Raw genomic sequence first — 15,985 nt, forward strand, 5'->3', positions numbered from 1 at the left:
TCTACCGCCACAGAGTCGAGTAGATAGCCCCTGGAGTTAGTCAGATGCTTGAGTGTGAGTTATAGTTTTATCATCTACTGAGATGCAGTTTCTCCTTTTTCCCGCCCTTCCTCCCCCCACTTCCTGTCTGTCTCTCCTTTCACTTTCTCTCCTCTTCCCTCTCCCCCTGTTTCTTCTAACTAGCAGTAATACTGTCAATGCTGCTTGCTATGCAGGTTTCAAATGAAAGGCAAGTAAGGTTGGAGCATCTGCCTGTAGCTCAGCGTCAGCCTTGCTGGCTTAGAAGGCTGATTGGTGAACATACAGAGAAAGGATCTGTCTGTCATTCATGTATAACAAAACAGCAAACAAAGTTGCGCTGAAGGCTTAAAGAGGAGGTGATACTTGAACTGAGTCTTGTAGGATGAGTAAACCTGAGATGGAGAGAAATATGTCAGGGCTCAGAAACAATGAGTTTTGTTCTTTTCTAAGCACAAATAAGCTTTGATATGACAAGAAATTCAAGGAAAAGTTAAATGTCAAGGTTAGAAAATGCCGTGGAGTGAGAAGATAAATCATTGACAAAAATGTAATAGCTAGTGTAAATTAGGGGGCGATCCCAAAGACCACACTTACTTTTGATACCAGCTGCAAGTCTGAGGGTCCCCAAGACTACCTTCAGGCTCAGTAATGCTCTAGAAGGACTCACAGAACTCATGAAACCTGTTACACTCCCAGTTATGGTAGATTACAGCAAAGGGATACAGATTAAAATTAGTCCATTGAAAAGATTCATGAGGAAGAGTCTAGGATAGTCGCCCACGTGGAGCTTCTGGTTGTCTTGTCCCCTTGGAATCACGTCAGTGCCAACCTTCCTAGCAGTGATATGTGCTGATATGCACAGAGTACTGCCAAGAAGCGAAGCTCGCCGGAGCCCTTGTGTCTGGAGTCTTTATGGGGCTCTGTCACATTAACATGCTCAACTGCCCACGTAGCTGACCTCAGTCTCCAGTCCCTCTCAGGTTAACTGATACCATGTGACCCAAAGTCCTCACCATAAATCACATTGTTAGACCCTCTGATGTGGCCTACAGCTCCCAGGTAAGCAAAAATATTTTAATCAGGCAAGACATTTAAGGGCTTAGGGGTTACCTCCCAGGAGCTGGGGGTAAAGGTAAATTCTTTACCACTCAAGGAGCATGTTAGATTTTGGTGCCATGTGGAAAAGAAGGGTTTGAAAATGTGGAATCTAAATGAGGGCCCCAGTGATTCATGTGTATTACTTGACAGATCTGCAAAAACGCCTTCATGCCACTTATAATTAGGGATCTGAAGTGTGCAATTTGTTCAGTTTCCTAACCTATCACAGACACACAATTTATGCAAAAATCAATGCAAAATTTATTCTAGACTGAAGTCGTTATCCCTTACTGAGGGAGTGAGGCGATGGAAAGTGGTAAAAAGCTATCTGTAAACAGGACATCCACAAGGATGAAAGGGCAGGGATACGTCACTTTTTGTTTAATGATTCCTTTTATTTCTATAGATGAGCTCTCTTGCTGCGTGATTTTTTTTTTCCTGCATTCTAAATCTTCCTGTTCTGATCTTTGGGTTTTCATTCCCTTTGACATTGAGCATAAACTAAAAAGAGAAAAGCTTATTAGGAAGGTGTGGGATGTGAGACTAGAAATGTAGGCAGGGGGTTAGATCATGAAGGGCCTGAGGGCTGAAATAAGATGATTGACTTTTGTACTAAAAGCTGTAAGAACTGCTGATGTGTTAGAGGAAGGAGTGTCATGAACTGAATGTTCATTTTATTCTGTACTTTAGAAAGGTTTCTCTAGCAGCAGTGTGGATGAAGGATGGGACCAGAGTGAGGTCCCAGAGGCAGAGGCAGAGAAATCCTTACCAGAGGCAGAGAAATCTATTAGGAAGCCAAGATTAAAACTTAAGAGTAAAGAGAGCCTAACTAGGGCTTTTGTTGGACTTGGTGACTGAATAGATATGGAGAATGGGCAAGAAGGAAGTGTCAAAGAAAATTAAGACGTTTCTGGGTTAGATGATTGGATCGACTTAGTCATTTATTCAGGCAGTACTTACTGTGGACCTACTTCATTTTTAGTCACTGTTCTGGATGTTGGAATCTAACTGTAAAACAAGGTGATGTTCTAGCCTGATGGACTTACATTTCAACTAGGGAGCCAAGCAGTAGGCAAGTTTATAAATATATACTTTTTCCACTAAATTTTCAGTGTTACGAAGAAAGAGTAAAGTTCAGTAAAGACACTAGAGTTAGAGTTTGGGGGTGAGGAGGATGGTCAGGGAAGTCCTCTCAGAGGAGGTCACCTCTGAGCCTAGATCTGAAAGATCTAAGGCTGTAGAGCTCTCTGAGCAGAGAGGAAAAAGTGCGAGAACTGTGAGTGAAAGTGAGTTTAGTGGTTTTAAGGAATAAGAAAAGACCAGCTTGGCTGAAGCAAGAGTGGGATGAAAATGAAAGGAGATCAGAGAGATAAGGAGGAAGCTGATGATGCAGGTTTCATGCATCATGTGAAAAGTCTGGGTTGTAGTTTTAGTGTAAGGGGAGGTCATTGAAGAATTCTGCTCAGTAGAATGCCGGGATATAATTTACACTATAAAAATATTGCTGAGAACGCTGGTGTGGTAGTGGAGATTTTCACTGAGAAAGGCACAAAAGTAAGAGGAACACATTTTGGGGAAAATGTATTGAGTTAGAAGTGCCTGTGGGCTAGCTAATCTCTACTGGATAAATTCAATGGGCAAGTGGATATGCAAACCCAGAAGAGAGGTCTGTGAGTCAGCATATTTGGTTATTAAAACCATGCTTTGGATGAAGTCATTAGGCTTGGTGTTTATAGTAAAAGGAGCAAGGCGTTGTCTTGGCAACACCATGATTTATTTTCTGTTTAAGAAGCAAATAGGTGGAGGTGATACAATCAGTCCTGCTTTCCTAAAAATTGTCATTGTGAAAGATCAGCTCCTAGAGGACCGCCTGCCTTCAAACTCTGCCTCTGAACTTCTAGCTGAGTGAACTTGGGAAAATTACTTAAATTCTCTGCCTTGTTTTCATAGCTATCAGATAGGGTGGACAATGCCATACTTCATCGTGTTAGGAAAATTATGTGGCTTAACACAGTAAAATTCTTAGCATAGTGCTTGGTACATAGAATTTAATAAATGCTGCTATTCTTAAAAAATAAAAGCAAACCATCTAATAAAGTGCCTGATTAATCATCAGTATTCTTTAAACGGTAGCTGATTTCCTAAATGACACAAACTGGATTGTATTTGTGGTTAGAGCCACTCATGGGAACAACTTACTGTAGACAGCTAAGTTTTTTCTTGCTGTATTCATCGGTACCAAATATCTGTATGCATTGGTTACCAAATATCTAGGTTTAGATTGCAATTTGCTGGTATCCAGGGCCAGGCTTATATTAATGTTAAAAAATCTATCCTCTGATAGAAGCGCTTTCTTTTTCTCCCAGTCTCCCCACACCTCCCATTTGTGCCTTCCATCCTTTAGAATTCTCTACAGGCAGACCTCATTTTATTGCCCTACACTTTGTTGCACTTTGCAGATACTGCACATTTTACTAATTGAAGTTTTGCGACAACCCTGTTTCAATCAAGTCTACTGGTGCCATTTTTCCAACAGCATTTGCTCCCTTCATGTCTTTGTCACATTTTGGTAATTCTTACATTAGTTCAGTCTTTCCTTTATTACATTTGTCATGCTGATCTGTGATCAGTGTTCTTTGGTGGCACTGCTGCAAAAATTACAACTTGCTGAAGGCTCAGATGGCCAGCATTTTTTAGCAGTTAAAGTATGTAGTAGTTTTTTAGACATAATGCCATTGCATACTTAACAGACTACAGTACAGTGTAAACATAACTTTTTATGCACTGGGAAACTAAACTTCATTGCAAGATTTGTGATTCACTTTATTGCGGTGCTCACTTCATTGCGGTAGTCTGGAACAGACCCTGCAGTATCTGTGAGCTGTGCCTGTATCCTCCTTTCAATCAACATCTACTCAAAGCATTTGCTAAATATTTACACTAAGCGTTAAAAAGTAGAATAACAATTAGATTTTATCGCAAGAACTAACTCTGGTGGCTGCCTAGAAAATATTCTCCACTGTGAGATCTCTGTTGGGGACAACAACCCTGCCATAATTCATTAGTGAAGCTTGCCAAGGGAAACGTGAGGTGGTGTGGCGAATACAGTGGCTACAAGGCAGTGTGGCAAGTAGACTTAGAAGATGGGAGACTTTGAAGTCAGGATGATTTTGTTCAAATCCATTTCTACCATTTATCAGCTGATTGTCCTTGACCAAGTTATTTAATCTGTCTGGACCTCAGATTCTTCATCTGTGAAATGAGTATAGACTTGAAGTATAAATTTGAAACCATAAAATAATATCTTCCCACTTGTTTGTAGATATCATAGAAGTGAAAAAAGGGGCATGAAATAATAAATGAACCTGAAAACTCCTTTTTTCAGCAAAACTAGGGGACTGATAGAATCTGTAAAACTCCCAAAATCTGCTGAGAAAAAGCAGATACCTTATGGAGTAAAGTCAATAGTGAGATTTCAGAAAGATCCAGCAAAAGCCACTACCTGAAGGTAAAGAGCACACCCAGAAGGACTTACCCTTTAACTTTGTACAAAAAATATGTTACAGGATTTGGGGAGGACAGAAGCTGTCCAGAAGGAAGTACAAGAAAGAAGCACAGATAATAGCTAAACGACTCAGTGGGGAAAGGTCCTGGAAAATGCAGAAATCTACTCCCTAAGGGGAAAATTTACTCCTAAGTGTATGCCAGTGGGAGTGAACATGGGAAGGAGGGTGAGGACCTGTGAGCAGGGCTGGCTGTAGAAGTCCTCCTGGACTATGTTTGGTTCAGAGAAAAAGGTGGGGGGATGTATCAAGGAGCCATTTGAGAAGGAAACTGGTAACACTGAAACAGAACTCTTTGGGTTTTGAGATTTGGCAGGGATGAACCACCATCTTCTTTCCCCAGCATCCTTTTGTAAATTACTGGTCTATGAAACCGTAAGTAAGTAAAAGCAGTTGGCACAAGATAAATAGAAGGATACAAGATAAAATATAGGGAAAAACAGTAAAAATGAGAAAACAATCACATCTATGAAGGAAGATCCTAAAGCAGAAATATAAGGACTCGAGAAAAAGAAGAGATAATAAGACATTAAAAGAATATGGACTGTGAGCTTGTAGAACACAAGAAAGAACTAGCAGGGGTAAAAAAACTTTTATAAATCAAAATGAAGTTGGAACACAAAGATTAGATGTGACAGGAAACGCAAAGATATATATGAGAAAAACAAATTGAACTGAAGATAAAGATCCTTTTTAAAAAGATTACAGAGAAATGATAGATACAGAGGACAGAAGTGGAGATTCAACATACTTAGAATAGGAATTTTTGAAGCAGAAAATCAAAACTATGAAATAGAACAAATATTGAAGGATATAATTCATGAAAAATCTGAAGTAAACAAAACACAACAAAACTTGAATCTTTACAACGTGTGGGCATACTGCGTACCCGAGAGCACTTATCCAGAATGGTCAATATGAAGTCATATCCTAATGAAATCACTGCATTTTGAAGATAAAGAACAGATCTTTTGGTATGCTGATAAGACTGAGTCACTTGGAGAAAAAAATTAGCTGGCTTAAGATTTTTCTGTTCTAACATTCAACAGCTAAGGACAGTGGAAACATATCCACAAGATGTTCAAGGAAAGAAAATATCAACAGAGAATGTTATTTCCAATGAAACTTAAGGTACAAGGCTACCAACAATTCTAAAGGGCAAACATTCAGGAAATATTCCCATGAGCCCTTCTTGAAGACTTAGAGCATAAACTTCCACAAAAAGTAAATGAGAAAACGACTGCAAAAGACTGGCTCTGTTTATCAGAAGAAGATGTGGGAATGGAACACAGTATAAATACTATATGAACTAATAATGTAGAAATGGTTCAATCACCAAAAAAACAGGAGGAGAAGAGGGAAACGAAACAGGAAGTAGATTAAGTTTGCTGGTTGGCTCATCAGAAGCCAGGAATTAAATATTATCCAAAGCTGACAAATTAAATAAAAATACCAAAAAGATATTTAATAAAAAGGTACATACTAAGAAAGAATCCTATTGACTAATATTAGATGGTAAGGGAAAGAGAAAAAGGAAAAGGAAACCTTATTTACTGGAAAGAAGTAATAGATATATCTAAACAGAGAGGACTAGACATTGCATACATTTATAACTTTAAAGGTAAACCTTAGAATAAAAATACCAACTTTTCTCAATCTCAAAACAACTACATACAAAAAGCAAAGGAAACAAAGTACACAGTGAAAGACTTAAAAATTAAACTGTGAAAATATAATATAAAATAATGGCAGATTAACTAAACCATCATATCAATAAATAGTTAATTTACATTCAAAGAAAAAAATTTTCAGATCAGATCACAAAACAAACTCTTTCCTCTTCACCTAAAACTGTTTCAAAGTAGGTGAAAACAAAAGCACAGGCAAAGGTGTAATAGACAAATGCAAATGTCGAGTGGGGAGAACGGGGCTTAATACCAGATGAAGCAGAAGTTATACCAAAAACCCCAAACGAATAAACCAGACATAGAAGTTACTTTTATGATTTGAAAAGGTGTCTAACCAATGAATGTATTAACTTAATGACTATCAATGCATAACAACTCTAACATTGTATAGTATTCATAAAGCTAAGACCACATGAAATAAAGGGCCAGACATAAAAGTGGTGAGACTTTACCTCTTTGTTCATAACAGATTAATTGTATAAAAATAAGAGTATAGAGGATATAAATGACATGAGATTCAGCCAACAGATATTAAATTGTGTACCCTGAAACACCTTTGGAAGTGCTTATCAAACATTGTTGAAAATACCATTTATTAGGCTAAATTTCAAAATTAGTCAGTGGTAGAGTGCCTGCTTAGTATTCATGAGGTCCTGGGTTCAATCCCCAGTACCTCCATTAAAAAAAAAAAAAGATTAGATACTGTTTTCTGATCACAATGCTATTAAGTTAGATTTTAATAACAAAATCAGAACAAACACCTTTATAACTGGAAAATTGTACATTTTTCTCTTAAATTGTGTCAGTTGGAAGATACAAGTAAACATTGCATAGTTTCTAGAAAACAACACAAATGAAAATATCACAATAAAATGAAAATATTACATATCAAAATCTATGGGACAAAGCTAAAGCAGTGCTCAGAAAATTTATTGCTTAAAGGAAAATTTATTCTTAAATAAGTAGGTGCTCATTTCCAGAAGTTAGGAAAAGAATAAAATAAACCAAATGAAAGTAGAAGAAGAAAATTTATAAAGGTAAATATAGAAATTAATGATACAGAAAACAGACAATAGTAGAAAGGATAAACAAATCCAAAGGATATGCTTTTTAAATAAACAGTAGTGACATTTCAGAACAAACAGAGCTTATACTGTATAGCACAGGCAAATATATTCAAGATCTTGTAGTAGCTCATGGTGAAAAAGAATTATGAAAACAAATATATGTATGTTGATATGACTGAAAAATTGTGCCATACACCAGAAATTGACACATTGTAAAATGACTATAACTCAATTAAAAAAGAACAAATAGAGCAAAATATTTAAAATTGAAAAGTTATATAGAGAACCACAGAAATAGGAAAACAGAATTGTAAGGGAATATTACATGAAGATCTCTGGGTAACACATTTGAAAGCCTAGAAGAAAGTTATTATTTCATAGAAAAATAGAAATCTCTAAAATTGATTCATGATGCAGTTGACATTTAGAATAAGTCAATTAACAAAAAGATTAGGAAGGTGAATGTAGAGCTATCGATGAGAAAGTCAACATGGTAAGTTTGGCTTACAACTGAGTTTTATTTAACTTTTGAGAAAAAAAGAATTAAAGATATTTAAGCCACTCTAGGCCATAAATAATAATGAAAATTCAGCCTTATGCTCTGATGAAGATATTACAATAAGGGAAAAACCACGGACCAGTCTTAACTCATAAATATTGATGCAGTGAGTCTATATAAGTTATTCTTCAAGAATCCAGCAAGATATTTAAAGAATAAAATACAACCATCAAGTAGATTTTAGTTTAGAAATGCAAAGATGGTTCAATCAAGAAATTTTTTAAGCAGTAAATGCTCAAAAACATTTGACTTTTTTTTTTAAATCCTAAGCTATTTATCATAAAGCTCAAACAAGATTGAAAGAAAATATATATATATATATACACACATTAGAACTGAAGGAAGGAAATATTTCTATATATGTATATAAATATTGAAAACATATATATACTAAAGTTTTTAAAGAAGACTCTTTCCAATAGTATTCCATTCTAATAGAATCAAGAAATTCGAGGCAGCAGTTAGCAGGGGTTAAATGCAAGGACTGGTTTTCTTTGAGCAAGTAACAAGCCTCGATGTCGTACCACATAATTTTGACTCTTTCTTTGTGTAAGAATAACCGATTTGGCATCACAGAATAACTAACTTTCACATACGTTGATTAAATATACTTTGAGCATTGTGACTTTCACATTAGCAGTGTCTTTACCATAATTTACCTCTTGTATTGAGAATATCCTTAGAGGCAGGTGCATTGGGCAAGAGTATCCTAAGTTGCAGACCAAGCATGGTATGTTTCAGAGTGTAAAATTTTATTGAAGATGGAGAATGAGAATAGTTAACTCATTTAGCTGGTAACTCATGTTTCATAGTAAAACAAGCAGCCATGTTATGGAGTAAAAATATTTCCCCAAATTCCTAAAGATGCATATAATTTAAAACTACTGTTAGGAATATTTTGGTGGAAAAGTTTAAGAGACCCTGTTGTGCTTCTTAGATACAAACATAACATTTCAAACTGTTACAAAATTATAACTACATTGTAAATAAAATGATGGTTATTCCAACCTTAAAACGTTTTGAATGTTTTGTAAAGCTCTCTAATGAGAAAACATTTTAATTGTATTGCTAGATGACCCATGAATGATACTCAGTATTTTTTTTTTTATTGTTGTATAGAGTCATCAAACTTGGGTCCATTGGGTTTTACATTTGCCATTATGTTTGCTACTTGTAATAAACATGAGTTATCAAATATCTGATAATTTCCTATAAAAAGAAAACTAAGATGGTGTGCAATGTTCCTGGCCTGGCTAGTCCTTAGAAACCTTAATTTTTCCTCACTTATCACAGGAGTGCACAATTCTTTAACATTTCTTATTGGAAATAATTATGTACTTATAAAGATACAAATAGGAGATTTACAACCCAAAGAATAATAAAAATAATGTAACTAAGCTGTTATATATCTTTAAGAAAATATTTATCATTCTTTACAAATGGTATTTAATTTTATAGGACTCTAAAGGTAAATGTCACATCTGACCAGATTCTAGTGGGGCAAATTCATTCAGAAATTATAGACACATGCACCCCAATGTTCATAGCAGGACTATTTACAATAGCCAAGACATGGAAACAACCTAAATGCCCATCAACAGATGACTAGATAAAGAAGCTGTGGTATATTTATACAATGGAATACTACTCAGCCATAAAAAAGAATAAAATAATGCCATTTGCAGCAACATGGATGGACCTGGAGATGGTCGTTCTAAGTTAAGTAAGCCAGAAAAAGAAATAAGTGATATCATATGGTATTTTTTAAAATCTGGAATCTAAAAAAAAAAAGACTGAACTTATTTACAAAACAGAAACAGATTCAGATATAGAATACAAACTTATGGTTACCAAGGGGGAAAGGGAGTGGGAAGGGATAAATTGGGAGTTTGAGATTTGCAGATACTAACTACTGTATATAAAATAGATAAACAACAAGTTTACACTGTACAGCACAGAGAACTATGTTTAATACCTTCAAATAACCTTTAATGAAAAAGAATATGAAAATGAATGTATGTTTATGTATGACTGAACTGTTATGCTGTGCACCAGTAATTGATACAATGTTGTAAACGGACTATACTTCAATTGAAAAAAAAATTACAGGACTATTTGGGGGCAGATATAGGAGATAGCCAGTGAGGAATCAGACACAGAATCTGTCTTCCAAGAGTTTATAATTGGGTAAGGGACATAAAGACATATACTCTCAGTAATATTACAGTTAAAAAAAACAGAAAAATTCATAATTATACAAATCTATATTATATAAACCCCATATTTTATAATATTGAGAAAGTCTACAGATTGTTTGGGTCAAAAATTTCTGTGGAGGACTGAGGGAAAATGGGAGAGAGAGAAACTTGGAAGGGAGAGAAGAAGTTTGGTGACCAGCAGCAGTGGGAATTGAAGTTCTCCTGTCCAGGGGTTATCAGGGTGACGGTACTTCACAAGCAGCGCACACGTAAGGTATTGGGCATTGGAAGGGCTCTTATGTGACTTGTAAATTCTCAGAAGGCTAAAAGAGAAGACAGCCTAAATAGTCATAGTTTAAAGGAGTCTGTGAACTTTATAAAATGGTTCCCAAATTAGAAATTTCTTCTTCTAAGTATGTCTAAGTATGTCTCCAGTTTCTCTTTAACATAGTCATAAGATTTTGAGTTCTAAATTAAAGAAGTAAATGACTATCTGGGAGTCTTTGAACATGTACGTTCATTGCAGTAACAAATCAGTTTCCTATGTGAAAAAATGAGAGAACATTTATTAATTAAATTTTGAGCTTAGGGATACTGGAGGAGGGTGGATGTGTGTGTGCATGCATGTGTGTATGTGTATGTTTCGGACTATCGTAAACATTTTACCCTCTCTCTCCGTATCTCTCATTACCTAGAAATTAGTTATTGATAGAGCTTGTGTATTTCAGGGATCACTGTTGATCCCTGCGAGGAAGATTTTCTCATACGCAAACATTTATGTGAACACATGAATGCATAAGAGTAAGATTCTTTCTCTCTCTCTCTTTCTCTCTCTCTTTTTAATTTCCAGGCATAGATATTCTTCATCAACTAGGCCTTGGAGGCAAAGATGTAAGACACTCCTCATCAGTGACTGCTGTACCATCATCATCGACACCACTACCTCGGGGGGTCCATTTCACAGAATCGGGTGTCATTTTAACAAATGATGGTTATATTGAGTCACCTCTCATGAAAGTTTTACCAGTCAACCTAGAACAGCCATTTGCAATCTTAATTGGGTTACAGTCACATAGAGTAAACAATGCATTTCTCTTCAGCATTAGAAGTAAAACTAGACTGCAATTAGGAGTACAGTTATTACCTAAAAAATTAGTGGTGCACCTTGGAGGAAAGCAGTCTGTGTTTTTCAACTACAGTGTTCACGATGAGCGATGGCACGCCTTGGCCATTGCCATTAGCAAACAAGTTGTCTCAATGTTTGTTGAGTGTGGAAAGAAATATTTTAGCCAAGAGACTCCTTTGGAAATTCAGACCTTTGATTCTAACAGTGTGTTTACCTTAGGAAGTATGAATAATGATTCTGTCCATTTTGAAGGAATAGTATGTCAGTTGGATATTATTCCTTCTGCAGAAGTATCTGCAAACTATTGCAGATATGTGAAACCGCAGTGTCGCCCTGAGGCAAGCCTTCTTCATACAACTGTTGTACCAGCTAAGGTATCGGAAAGCACTCCCTTCCCCAAAAGACTTGGTGAAAAAGTGCTGTCGGAGAACACACTTACCGAAGGCAGAAGCATTCTAGATTTCACAAATAATGATTCTGCAGCAGTGCGTAAACAACGGGGACACCAGATGTCAAGAGCTCAGTTGACTTCTCTTCATTCAGGGAATGCCTCTGCTGTCGATACTGTGAGTCATGGGATTCGAGCCAAAGAAATGATCACTGAGGAACTTACCCAGACAAATTTAAGCCTGCCGATGATGCATCATAGCCTCAATGAGGCAAGAACAAACAGCAAGGAGAAATTTAGTTCTCTTCTAAATGTGTCCGACAGTTTCACACGACATGATGATAAAGTAGCTCGTCTGTCACCATTTAAGAAGACATCGTCTCTTCTTCCACATTTAAAACAAGATACAATTACTAATCTCAAGAAGGCTATCACAGCCAATCTGCACACTAATGAATTCATGGAACTGCAACAGGTTTTGAACACGACCTTATACAGAATGACAGATGAGCCGTCTGTGGATAACCACCTTGATCTAAGGAAGGAAGGTGAATTTGACCCTGGTGCTACTTATCCCATCGAAAATAGCTATGAAACTGAGCTTTATGATTATTATTATTATTATGAGGATCTTAATACAGTGCTCGAAATGGAGAATCTAAGAGGGCCAAAAGGGGACACTGGACCTCCCGTAAGTTGTTGTTTTTAAAATATGTCTTAATGCGCTAACTTTACCATACATTTCAGAAAGAATTCTGTAGGCTGAACAATACAGAACAGATCAGATCCTGGCTACAGTGAATGAATTTATGGTTTCTATAACACGTCCAACCAGAATGCAACCCTGGCTCGTATACTGTCCTTTTATTTTTGGTTATTTTTATTGGCAGGCTGAAAAGTTTACTTAACTCTGGTAAAGTGGTGAGTAAGCTATATGTCTTTCCTGTTCAGTTGAAATTCAACCAGGAATTCAACTGCTAAATATAGATCAGCATTTTCTCTTAAAAAAAGAGAAAACATAGGCTTAATGCATAGTCAGGTTAAGGGAAGGATGTAAAAGCTGTAGTAGATGAAATAAAAATACTTTAAGTACATTATTAAACATACTTTCAGCAAAATGAATTAATTAAAACAGTATAACATTTTAGAGATAATTTTACAGTGACTTGTTGGCGGAAAAGCACTCTAATTGTCATTCTAAATGAAATATTTTAATTTCCATAAAGAGTAACATGTTTCATTATATCTTTGATGATATATCCAATTTATATTTATGGATTAATAAAAGCTCCATCTACCTCATACAAAAAATAGCCAGTCAGCCCATCAGTCCATTCAGTAGAAAAAAATGGCTAAGTCACTTATTTAATAATGCATAAACAAAACTATGAGCTAATAGATGGATTTTTTTTTGGCTCTGAAATTCTTTTGCTCTGTTGGTGCAATTACGAGTGAACGTTTGAAAATTTAAAAAATCATTTAAAACTCATTTAAAGCTATTTCAAATGACATTAGAAATATTATGTTGCCTTTTATATTTTTGAATACCTTGAAAATCAACTTACATGTCTAGAAAATTTTTTTCATTGTAAGCAGACTAAAATATAAAAGTAAGCAGACTAAAATATAAAAGTATTTCTTTATTTGATGAAAATAAAATTTGAGTCATTTGTTTAGCTCCAGAAACCACAGAATAGGAGATGATGCCACTTGTTTAGCTTGTGTTTCTTTCGTGGTTATTACTCAAAGTGATTTGATAGGTATTGAGCAACTCTTATTAGAGTGAATGTTTAAAGGTTTAAATAAAATCAGAAGAATATATTGTAGAGAAATAAACTCTTTTCAGCTATGACAATTACCAGCATATTCATAATGAAACTGAGCCACTGGGCAGGTCATATTAAACAAATAGTTATGGAAGCCATTTACTTTCTTCAGAAGAAGTCAGAGAGGAATATTAATCTCTTTTCTAAATCCGAGAATAATCATTTCGGCATTGGTAGGTAGAGCAATACCATTCAACAGATATTTACTTCGTCTGTGCTGTGGGCAAAGCAGAAACGCCAGTGTGTGTAACACAGTTGTCAGCTTACACTGCGATTATGGGGATACAGGAAGTGCATTTGTGGCTGTGTCTCATGGTAAAGTGAGACAACTGCCACTGAGAGATACCGAATAAGTGAATGGAAGACACATTTTCAAAGGTAAGAAAAATACTGCTTGAGGGGATCCCTATGAAAGATCACTGAAGGCTGAGCTGCTCAGGGTAGGTTCTTGTGGACAAAGTTAGTTAGAACCTAGGCCTCAAAGAATGGATAAGATTTTGGTAGGTGAAAGAAACTGGCATGTTCTTTATATACGAAAAACAGCAGTAAATGATAGAGCCAGGATTTTGAACCAGATTTTGTGCATCTAAAGCACAAACTCTTCTACAATGTTAGGCTGAATAATATTAGACAAACATAAGACCGAAGCTAGATGTGGGCAGGTTGTGGAGGCCTTAACTGTTAAACTGATAGTTCTGACTTTATCCTGTTCTCAGTGGGGAAGTTTGTAGGTTTATAAGCAGAGACCTTAATAGGGAAGTGGGTCTGGTAGCAGTCCCCAGAACAGACAGGAAGTTCCTGTTAGCATCTTGATGTTACAAGACGAGGGCATTATCTAGGGTGACAACAATGGAAATGTAAAGGGAAGGTAGGATTCAGGAGATACATTGAAGGAAGGTTTGGTGGAACTAGGAAATTAATTGGATAGACCAAGCAAAAAGGAAGAGGATTAAAAATGGCTCTAATGTTTCAAGCCTATGGATTGAGAGAATGACACCATTACTAAAATCAGTAATTAGGAGAGGAAATTGATTTTAGGAGAGGAAACCATGTTAAAACGTTTAAGGTGCTGTTGGCAATTCAGTAAGCTGTTGGAAAAGTTCAAGCTGAAATGAAGAAAAGAGGTCAAAGTAGGGGACATATTTTTGGACGTCTTCCCATCAGTATTTGAAGCTATAGAGTTGGATAATTTTCAAGGAAGGGATTTTGGCATAGAGTCAAGAGGCATCATGAGGAATATTTGCTTTGTGATTGCAGATGGGGAAAAACAGAAATGTGATAGAAGAGTCAGAGAGTTGGGAAATAAGAATAGAGTATACTGTCGTAAAAGCCAAAGATAAGAGTTTTGAAAAGACATTGATCAGCAGTGCCGAAAGCCTCAGAAGTCAAAGAGGATAAGGACTGAGAAAAAGTGGAGGAGATCCACTGGCTCTTCTGATGGGAAAGTCACTATCGAACTTTGGGAATCCTACTTCAGGATAGTCTTAATGGTAGATCGTAGAAGGCTAATGATGGAGTGAATGGTGATGAAATGATGAACTTGGTGCAGATTGTTCTTACTGCTTCTTGAAATGAAGTCTGAGGCCAGCCTAATTTTTCCTCTGTGAGCTCATGCAATTCTTTTGTTATCTTTGAAGGTCATTTCATTAAACCTGTTAGGTTCTGTATCCATTTTTTTTCCAGGAAACTTTTGATCTGAAGATTATTTTTACTTCATTATGGAAAAGTCTCCTTATATCCTCAGGTATTTTTCTTTTCCATTTTTCTATATCCTCCTTCAGGCACATCAACATGCATGTGTTAAATGTCCTTTGTGCTGACGGTACTTACTGTCTTCTCTGCAATCCTCTCTCTCTGATTGCTTTTTTCCAGTTCATTTTGTGTAAATTCGGTTCAGCTACTTCCATATCTCTTAACTGATTTTCAATTATAGTCACTTTTTATTTCTGGCATGGCTTTCGTCTGTAATTGCTTCTGTGTTGCCCTTTCATCTTTCTTAAGCTCTTCTGGCTCACACTTCATTACCTTGGTTATTTTTATCTCATAACTCACTGAGCTCTCTTTTTATAGAAAAATAGCATCGTGACAGTCTTTAATCTGTAGTGAAGAACACAACTGAACTTTTTCTCAGTTGCATGGAGTAATTCGTCTTCTGGTGAACGATTTTCATCTACTTTTAATTTATGTTTCTGTCCTCATACTTCCCTATCCTCTCAATACGTCTAGGTGCCTTGCTGGTTTCTTTCTGGTTATTACTTATTTTTAAAATAATGACGACGCTGTCTGGGCCACTATTCGTTTTAGAATAGTATGGGGAGAGGCAGAGGGAAGCAAGGTGGAGTGGTGCACAGCATCAGATTTAAGTTGCTGCCTTACACACTGTCTTTCCACATTGATTTTGTCCTCTGCCCAGAAACACATCTCTCATTTTCACTTGCAGTTTGTCATGAA

General features: G+C 36.2%; 1 protein-coding gene across 11 annotated transcripts in view; it reads left to right on the plus strand.

Annotated features, from left to right (window-relative positions):
• The window catches only part of COL24A1 (collagen type XXIV alpha 1 chain), a 338,176-nt gene that overhangs the window by 39,664 nt on the left and 282,527 nt on the right, over positions 1 to 15,985 (plus strand). For 9 of the 11 annotated variants that reach the window (XM_074376091.1, XM_074376094.1, XM_074376086.1 and 6 more), the window contains one exon: positions 11,045 to 12,399. In XM_074376091.1, the coding sequence (XP_074232192.1) occupies positions 11,045 to 12,399 (1,355 nt within the window). The remainder of the gene's footprint in view (positions 1 to 11,044; positions 12,400 to 15,985) is intronic. The other 2 variants (XM_074376093.1, XM_074376092.1) reach the window with 1 other exon arrangement.

This window comes from Camelus bactrianus, chromosome 13 (genome assembly GCF_048773025.1).
Source record: "Camelus bactrianus isolate YW-2024 breed Bactrian camel chromosome 13, ASM4877302v1, whole genome shotgun sequence".
Lineage (NCBI taxonomy): Eukaryota > Metazoa > Chordata > Mammalia > Artiodactyla > Camelidae > Camelus > Camelus bactrianus.